Raw genomic sequence first — 10,000 nt, forward strand, 5'->3', positions numbered from 1 at the left:
TATTTATAGAAACATTTCCTGAAGAGATTGTGTCTCAAGGAGAGACAGCATTGCGTATCTATCTGTCAAGTTGTGATGAGGGATCAGCAGTGGATGTGTTTTTACGTGTTGATGTTGTCGGCCGTGATGGTGCCGGTAAGACGAGCTTAACAAAATCTCTCACTCTGCAGAAGTTCAATCGTGATGAGCCGAGCACAAGAGGAGTGGTGTTTGATCCAAAGTGTCAGATTATTGTGAAGGAAGCATGTGACTGGACCAAGCCTCTCACAAGTGCTGACTACACAGAAATATATGAGAAGAATGTTGTGATCAATATGGCAGATACACTCGACACACCACAAGTGAAAGATCAATATTTTAAGTCAAAAGAAGGTCAACGACCAAAGAGACAGAAACTCAGTCGTGTTGCAAGCAAATCATCAAAGCAAGACTTAAACATACAAGCAGTCTCTGTTCCCTTTACTGATGATATTGAGGTTGCCAAAAGTCAGGAATCACAAGTTGATTTTGTGCAGCAGTCACCCATTCCTTCTCCTATTATGAATGCAATCGAATCTTTGACACAGGATTTGGATTTACAATCTTTCCCTGTTATGTCTGTAGATGACATTGAATCTTTACTGTATCATAGGGTTGATTCATTCCAGATGTCACCCATACATTCTCCTGTTATGAATCCTATGTTGAGTGTTGCTACAGCTACTAGTGAGAGGTCTGATGATGTCTCATCATTGTTGTCGGAGACACAGCAAACAATTTCAGCAGTTTCTGAACCTCCTCAGTCGGCTGCATCAGATATGCAGCAGTCACTGCAGACGCCATTAAATTTGTCAACATGCAAAGATTCTAACGTCTTTCCTCCCAACACAGCTACAGAATGGCAATCACCAAGTGGTACAAACATGCAAGTTGTCTCAGCATGTTCCACATCACATGAGCAGCTTGAAAAAGATTCAATGGATGTAGATAAGTCAGTTGAAGATGAACGAGACAGTAACTCTATTGTCACAAATTTTGGTAGCCGTTTACCAAGCAGTCAACAAGAACAAGAACAGCAGCCTAAAAAACAAAGACTAAAGAAACGTAAAAGAAAGGCAATTGAATTTGAAGGCATCAAAATGAGTGATGGTTCTAAGTGTCAAAACTTTTCGCAGCCCGAAATAAAAAAAAAGACGATGCAATCAGTCATAAGGAATACTGATGTGCTGTCATCTGACAATCAAGACATGCAACAACAACAACAGCAGCAGCAGCAGCAGGAAGGAACAAAAGTTAATAGAAAGAAGCAAACAAAAGCTTCATCTTCACAATCTGAAGAGACATTGCCTCTCAATGTTGATGAATCTTCAACTGAGAACACAACTACTTTACCTCGACACATTCAAGAAAGGGTTTCTAAGAGTTTGAGAGACCCAAGCTCTCGTCAGAAAGCTAAGAAAGAAATCATGCTTACTGTGTTGGACTATGCTGGTCAGAATGTGTTCTATGTCACACATCATTTGATCATGTCAAAAGCTGGTTTTATGTACATCGTGTTTAATGCTTCTCTACCAATGGATGGCAAGACTCCATGTCAGTTTCGCTCAGAAGATGGACAAATTATCCACATTCCTTTGTTTGATAACGAAACAAACTTTGATCGATTGGAAGAGTGGGTATCAGGTGTTCATATCATGGAAGGTGATCAGTCACGTCGTATCATGATATTTGAGAAAGTAGGAATCAGATCACCTGCCATGTTTCTAGTAGGAACGCATGCTGATGAGCTAAAGGAGCAACCAGGGATGATGGAGAAACAGGATGCATTCATAAGGAAGAAACTGGAAGGCACAGTGCTGGCAGAGCATATCATCTGGGCATCTAAAGATGTAATGTGTTTCTATGTGGATAACACAGTGACAGATCCAGACAGTGGATTTGTAGATCCACAAGTGAAATTACTTCGTCAGAAGACAGAGGAGGTGGCTCACAAGGTGGCTCAACATCACAGATTGCCGATCAAATGGCTCAAGTATGAGCAGAAGGTACGAGAAGTGAAAGTCTCTTATCCAACAAAGAAGACGACAACTGTTGATGAATTACTGCAGCTTGCCATGAATGCTGCTGGAATCAAAAGTCGAGAAGAGCTGTTGGTGTTGCTGCAGTATTTGAGTAGTCGTGCAGTGTTGATGTATCATCCCATGGCATTGAAGAGTGGAGGTGATGAAGAAGTCGTGTTAGATGTGGAATGGTTTGTATCACAGCTGCAGAAAGTGATCACGATATACATGGAAGGTGATGTTCCTCCCATGTTATGGAATGATGTAAAACGCAGCAAAGAGAAAGGCATAATGACAATGTCTCTTGTGAGACATCTTTTATCAGATGCCGGTTCTGCTCAACGTCTCATCTTGTCACTGATGAGGCACTATGATTTGCTGTGTGAGTATTCTGTTTTGGAAGAAGATAATCTGAAGACAGCAAGTGATTGCAAGGATTTTCTTAGTCTGGAAGGAGGAAGTGAATCACATTGTGAAGTCAAGCGAGACGTGTTTGAGAGTAAGGCTTGCTTCATTCCTTGTCTTCTGGAGCATGCAGTTGGTCTTGAATCAGATAAGATGAATGATGAGCTGAAGTCATTGCCTCTCATCTTGTCATCTGCTCCCATTCGCATTCCTCAGCCATTATTCTACAGAGTACTGACTCTTCTGTGTAAACGTTTTCGTCGCTTGGCAGTTATTTATCACAATGTGGGCTACTTTCACATCTATCCTGGTCATCGACTGGAATTTTCTCTCAACAGATACAACTTTCAAATGACTGTGTTGTCAGAGACACACGCTCCTCTCAATGCCAAGGTGTGTGTTGCTATTCGTGAGTGGATTGTTGATGTTGTTGACAAGGCAAAACAGCAAGGAATGCCGGGATTGAAGTTGCAGTTGGGATTTGAATGTGATGTGTCTACATCCACTTCTAACATTGAGTTTATCTCGTTGGATGGATATCAACATTCTCGTTTTCAGCTCTACAGCAGTGTGATGAAACGAGAAGTTCAACCTCCTCTCAGACTTTCTCTCTGGTATCCACAACATGAGCTCACTGTGAGTAGATTTTGTATTGTAAGGTTTTTATCTATCTGGACTTGTGCTTTTGTTAGGAAAGTGAAACGATGTTATCATTCTATGCTTCCTCTCAACTATCACGGCATAACAGTAGTATATTCATTGTCTTGCTTATATTATTAGGTTCGTGTTGTAATGAATGTTTCTTCACATTGTAGTAAGCTATGATACACCAGTGGAATCTCTCCTTGATGAACAAACTGCAAGTTGCTTGCTAGAAGTGTCTAAACTTTTAGATAAAGATGATGATTTAAGAGACAACTGGAGGAGGTTATGGTCTGAGCTGTTAAACAGACCTCTTAATGAAGACGTAGTGAGGAAGAGGAGTGAGGGCCCTACTTGTTTTCTACTGAAGCAGTGGTGCAGGATGAAACCTCCCAGTGAAGCTACAATAGGACGGCTAATGAAGGCTCTCAATGCAATATACAGAAATGATGTTGCTCGTGTGCTAGAGAAACATGGAGCTATACTACAACAAGGTATCTGTCCTGTATTATGACTAAAAGAAATATGTCTAAATATACTGAGACCCAAAATCGAAATAATTCATGAATGCATTAGAAATCGTATTTGACTAATTAACCTTGATGTGTCTGTCCATCACAGTTAATTTTATAAATGTTGTATTTTGAATATGTTTACAGGTTGTAATGCTGACGAGGTGAAACCAGAAGAGTTAAGTCGTCTTGCTAAATGCATAAAAGCATGTTGGAAAGACGTTGCATTAACTTTAGCTCCAGACCTTTTCACAGTTACAGGAGAAATCAGTGCAATAGAACGTGAGCAACCTGGTTCTCTATTGGTTCAAGCTAAAACCATGTTGGAGATCTGGAAAAATCAACTTGGTGTCAACGCTCAACGTTATTCACTAATCAAAGCATTACTGGACTTGAGACTGAGAGTTCAGGCAAATGAAGTATTTGGAGAAGATGTTGTGGGGAAGGTGGTAGCACAGCAGTGAATGGTGCAAAACAAGTGGGAGGGTAGGATATACATACACATACATTGTGTAAACATCATTCTGTAATGACGGATTTGCCTTTCATCATTTAGTATCAACAACAGTTGCATAAACATTGAAATGACTTTACTTTGGATTTGCTGTTCAGAGCATAAGTATGATGGACGCAAGTCTTGATCAGTACGAGCAGCAACATTCAAGGCACTAGATGATCTAGTGAACTGTACATATGTCTTATAATAGGGAACGTTCGTGAGGCTGCTAGTTGCAGTAATGTATTTAATATGCTAGACTTATCATCTAGTCAAGTGTAACTAGACTATTGCTGTTAGTGTTTGAGTGGCACATATATAGATTGCGTTAGACCGTCTGTCATTAGATGGACATGATTGTACATACTCATTGAAATCTTGTATTATCTCAGAATAGAAAATTGACATCATCATTGAATTACCACATACCGGTAGCAATGCCGCCATTACACATACGGGACTCCATCAATAAATGTATTGAATTTGACTCACTGTTAGTCAGTTAATTAATTAATTAATCAATTTGCATTGCAAATAGATATTTAAAGCTTAACTCACAGAACTAACTTGTTAACCATAACCATAAAACGTCAGCAGACTTCTCCTCTTCTTCAAGCTCACGCCATGTTGGAGAGTTGGCATAGTAACCTTGATAATAATGCACACCGTCGATTGTTGATCGAAGCATTGATTAAGAGAGGACAAAGGAAACAGGTGAACGACGTTTTTGTAGAGAATGTAGTGCACAGGTGTAGCTCTGACAGTGAAAGTAAAAAAAAAGCAAGTGACAGGAGGGACTGATGAATGTAGAGTTTACATGCTCATTTAGTATGTATGTAGTTGTATTAGAATGAATTTGTTCATATTTCGGTTTAGCAAGATTTTGTGCTTATACTGTATGAAGGATGTTTTGTGTAGTAGTTGTAGAGGTTTTTAGACAAACATTATGAAATATTTTTTATATTTTTATTTGCTATATATAATCTACATTGTCAGCTGAACTCTTCACGACTCATAATGGCAGACGATCATTGTTGATCATCTGCCATGTTGATCGACCAAAACCTTATGAATTGCTCAATTTACCAAGAGAACGGGACACAACAATGGCAGAGGGTCTGGCATGAGACAATGTTAACGATTTAAGTGTCCACAGTGTGTGCAGTGGCTATGATGTACAGTGCAGTGATCGACCTCCTAGTAAACACCGTTTACACGTATACATCACAGTATGTACACCAAACATTTAAGAAAGCAATGAAACGAGGATTTTTACTTCAATTTAGAACACACTGTACCTCTGTATACATGTACAGTCCAGGCAATATCAATCATTCATGTACTCAACTATTCAATACATCAAATCAACTCCAATCAACAGTCTGTCTTCCCAAGTTCTTGGAAGTTCAACACATTGTTCAACAGAGGGATAAGGAGGTAGACTAAGATGGTACTTTGCTTGTATTCCAGGAGGAACGAAGCATCCTCCCAAAAAGTGAAAACGACCTTGGAAGTGACGAGCACATTCTTTAGGGGCCGTCAGTGAGACGAGACAGTCGGGTTGAAGACCCTCAGGATTGCCATCTTCTACATGCCATCCTGAGATGCAGTAGAAATATTGATTTTTAGGAGAGAAGAGAGAGAAGTTACAATGACAATGTGCAAGTACAGCCATGCATGCAGACATCATGACATGTGGATATAAGAAAACAATGATTTAAATAGTTGTTCCAAAAAACCAGTAAATAGACACCTGAACAAACAAGTTGGACAAGCACATAGACAAGGAGATAAAAGGACGGACAGATAAACACACACACACACACACACACACACACACACACACACACACACACACACACACACACGGACAGACAGAGAAACACACAGACAGACAGACAGACAGACAAACAGACACACACACACACACACACACACACACACACACACATGCACAAACACACGGATGGACAGACAGACACACACATGCACGTGCGCACGCACACACACACACACACACACACACACACACACACACGTACGTACGTGATATCTCTCAGGTGATATTGTCTCCCAGTTTTATGTGACAAGAGAGTCCCTCACCAAACGCTTGACCCACAATACTGACAGAAACAATAGAGCAAAAACTTATGCTGCACAAAATACTACAAAGAAAAAAGAACTAGAGAAATGTAGATAATGCATTCAGCTGTCTGTCTGTTTGCCTGTCTGGCTGTTTTGTTTGTCTGTCTGTTTGTCTGTCTGTTTGTCTATTTGTTTGTCTTTCTGGATACACACCAATCTGTCTACCTGTATGTATGTGTCTGTCCACTTAACTGAGGTACTTGTATGTTTTCTGATTATCTGCCTCATTTGCTTGTCTATTGACTAACCACATCAACTCATCTGTATATAAATATAGCCTCATGCTCGTCTCCCAACCCAATACCTTGTGTTCTCAATATTTATAAAACCTTAAAATGCAACCATGCACTCTGTGTCTATGTATGTCTGTGTGCCCTACAATTATTGTTCTTTCTTTCCTGTCTGTCTGTCTCTTGTTAAAAACACTGGATCCGGTCTGCCTATCTGTCAATTCATCGTTGATCTGGTGGTGTAGGTTGGCATTTTGTTCTACGTGCGTGTACCCATTACACTATGGATACATACTATAATCATGTCACTCTCACATACCACCTGTTTAGTATATACCTACAGTGTTATCTTTCTGGTATCATTCTTGCATGTGTACGTACCTGCATGCTCAATGCAGATCTATTCATCTTCCCTAACTCCGCGTCCATCTGTCGGTTTATCTGCCTGTTTATTGATTTGTCTATGTGTATGTCTCCATGTCTGTAGTGTTCATATGCATGCTGATATGTCTTTCTACTTGTCTGTCCATCTCCATTTGTTTGTCTGTCTTCTATCTATAGATTTATCCATCTGCCATTTCTATAGTTAAATTAATGTCCATCTAGCTGCTTGTCTATTTGTTTCATCAAGTGTCTGCATGTCCATCTGTCTGTCTATTTGTCTGTCTATCTGTCTGTCTATTTGTCTGTCCATCTGTTTGTCTACTTGTCTGTCCATCTGTTTGTCTACCTGTTTGTCCATCTGTTTGTCTACTTGTCTGTCCATCTGTTTGTCTATTTGTCTGTCCATCTGTTTGTCCATCTGTCTGTCTATTTGTCTGTTTATCTGTTTGTCTACTTGTCTGTCCATCTGTTTGTCTATTTGTCTGTCCATCTGTTTGTCTACTTGTCTGTCCATCTGTTTGTCTACCTGTTTGTCCATCTGTTTGTCTACTTGTCTGTCCATCTGTTTGTCTATTTGTCTCTCCATCTGTCTGTCTATTTGTCTATTTATCTGTTTGTCTACTTGTCTGTCCATCTGTTTGTCTATTTGTCTGTCCATCTGCTTGTCTATTTGTCTGTCCATCTGTTTGTCTATTTGTCTGTCTATTTGTCTGTCCAGCTGTCTGTCTACTTGTCTGTCCATTTGTCTGTCTATTTGTCTGTCCATCTGTTTGTCTATTTGTCTGTCCATCTGTCTGTAATTTCCAGATGTGTAAGTACGTACGTCTTTCCCTGCAAGGCAGCTCCTCCACAGATGCACCTGCTCGTTTGATTTGTCTTTCCCGCATGCGCGATGACAAGCTTGTCGTGCAGTGATGATGATTGCGTGTGGTCTGCTACGTCGACCAGCGCTTCTATACACCTCGCTTCAGCGTTAACTTACGTCTGCTTCAGCTGTAAAGCTTCACGTCGAATTCCCGGAAGTTAAACTTTAACATCCGGCAATGACCAAATCAAATTATGACGTCATTATTTGAACGTCACGTGTAACGAGACCCTCGAGGGGTGAGTCCACTTGCGCCTCTAGAGCCTCTGTGTTTCTTGTTTTTAGTCGTTGTCTTGAAAGTATAGCGTAAGACACTCGTTTCATGCTTTCCGTCTGTAAATTAGAATTAAACCCACTGGTAGACGGTGTAGTTTACTACCTACTAGTGGGTGTTCTGATGGTGGTGGTGTGGAAGTTGTGTCAGAAGTTGTGTCACGACATGTATGGTTTTAGTGAAATGTTTGAGAGATGTCGATAAATATGTGATTGTGTTGTGTGATCGTGTTGCTAGTGAACTGCAAGAAAATGTCTCTGAAGCTGCGAGTAAGAAAGACGGAAGAATTAAGGTTCGACGACTGGTAGAACAAGGAGGGAACGTGAATGATGTGGATAGATGGTGGCCGAGAAGAACAGCTCTACACTGGGCTGCCTGGCATGGAAAGTCAGATATTTGCTCGTTGGCGCCATGTGTGACACGCTCCCACCGTGTTGCTGCCCTGTACACGTACGCCTGTAGTCCAGAGCCGTGTATATATATATATATATATATATATATATATATATATATATATATATATATATATATATATATATATATATATATATACATATACATATATATATATATATATACATATACATATATATATATATATATATATATATATATATATATATATATATATATATATATATATATATATATATATATATAATATTATATATATATATATATATACACGGGTCTGCTGGAGTCAAAGTCCTTGGACACCCAGAGACTTGCTGCGCACTACTAGAGTGTCAGCTCTGCTCACAACTAGCATACTGTATACACGTGCTGCAATGGTACCCTCAACCGTCGTCTTCCGTGTAGCCTTGTATATAGACAGATCATTGATAGCATAATTTTCCTACTGGCTGGATCCAGAGTCTAGACTCTGAGATGCATATGGCATTGACAGAGACTAGACACATTAAATTTTTATTTTCACTGTTAACTTGGAGCCTTCTGGAGCCAACGGATTCGCATCTGGAGCCAAGTTTGGCTTTGTTGCCCCGGTAAGAACACCCCTGAATTATGTGAATGTTTGGACTAGTTTGTTAGTCATTTGTATGAGTTCAGAGGTTAGTTGTGTGTGCATTTCTAATTTTTCTTGTTGCTTTGTTAGAGGTGCCGGACACTGACAGTATTCCTGTTTCCACTGGAACGAGCTCGACGAGCAAATGAAGATCTGGATCTTCACGTGCAGTAGTTACGTACTCGTACACTGCAGGAGGTGGCATTTCTATTGTAAATTGGTTTAGTGATGGACTGTGTGAGTTGTTGTACTGTATATGTCAAAATGATAGACCAACAGACAGACACGGATACAGATAGACAGACGGGCAGACAGACGGATAGACAGACAGACGGACAGACAGACGGATGGATGGACAGACAGACAGACAGAGATCGAGACAGATGGACAGACAGACAGACAGATGGACAAACAGACAGACGGACGGACAGATGGACAGACAGACAGATGGACAGATGGACAGACAGTTAAGTAGACAGACAAACAGACAGACAGACAGATGGACAAACAGACAGACAGGCGGACAGACGGACGGACGGACAGACAGACAGACAGACAGACAGACTGACAGACAGACAGGACAGATGGACAAACAGACAGTCAGACTACAAGTAGTTTTCCTCTCTTCTTTACAATAAATTGTCAAACTAATTATGCTTTCCAGCTAATGGAGAAGAAGAGGAATCAGTTGATGACATTCTAGAGAGAATCCAAGACAACGATTCGACCCTCACTGAACTCAATGTCAACCATCGTCGATTGGACAGCGAGACACGACAGCAATTAGTACGATCTCTACCATTCAACACACACATCAAGAAACTTCTTTTAGCAAACACCCAGATGGATGATAACGACGCAAGAGTAAATGCTGCCAATTGAAATGTTGTGTTGGTGTGTGATTGAGTGTGTCTGTGTTTGTGTGTGGAGGTTTTGGCGAATCATTTGGAGAAGAACAAGACGATAAGGATTGTGAATTTGGAG

The 10,000-nt window shown here is 40.3% G+C and overlaps 1 protein-coding gene and 1 long non-coding RNA gene across 4 annotated transcripts in view; both read left to right on the plus strand.

Moving 5' to 3' along the window:
* Positions 1-4,514, plus strand: part of LOC134188245 (uncharacterized) — a 6,397-nt gene extending 1,883 nt beyond the window's left edge. The window contains exons 4-7 of the mRNA XM_062656441.1: positions 10-3,080; positions 3,137-3,194; positions 3,260-3,580; positions 3,746-4,514. Of these exons, the coding sequence (XP_062512425.1) occupies positions 10-3,080; positions 3,137-3,194; positions 3,260-3,580; positions 3,746-4,062 (3,767 nt within the window). The 3' untranslated portion in view covers positions 4,063-4,514. The remainder of the gene's footprint in view (positions 1-9; positions 3,081-3,136; positions 3,195-3,259; positions 3,581-3,745) is intronic.
* Positions 4,515-7,880: 3,366 nt separating this feature from the next.
* Positions 7,881-10,000, plus strand: part of LOC134188059 (uncharacterized) — a 5,250-nt gene continuing 3,130 nt past the window's right edge. Inside the window, exons 1-6 of one of the 3 annotated variants that reach the window (XR_009971248.1) lie at positions 7,881-7,957; positions 8,063-8,159; positions 8,230-8,284; positions 9,107-9,214; positions 9,681-9,880; positions 9,947-10,000. The exon at positions 9,947-10,000 is cut by the window's right edge and continues 30 nt beyond it. This is a non-coding gene — a long non-coding RNA (uncharacterized LOC134188059). Of the gene's footprint in view, positions 7,958-8,057; positions 8,160-8,229; positions 8,285-8,735; positions 8,997-9,106; positions 9,254-9,680; positions 9,881-9,946 lie in introns of those variants that run through there. The other 2 variants (XR_009971250.1, XR_009971249.1) reach the window with 2 other exon arrangements.

Source organism: Corticium candelabrum, chromosome 12 (genome assembly GCF_963422355.1).
Source record: "Corticium candelabrum chromosome 12, ooCorCand1.1, whole genome shotgun sequence".
Taxonomy (NCBI): domain Eukaryota; kingdom Metazoa; phylum Porifera; class Homoscleromorpha; order Homosclerophorida; family Plakinidae; genus Corticium; species Corticium candelabrum.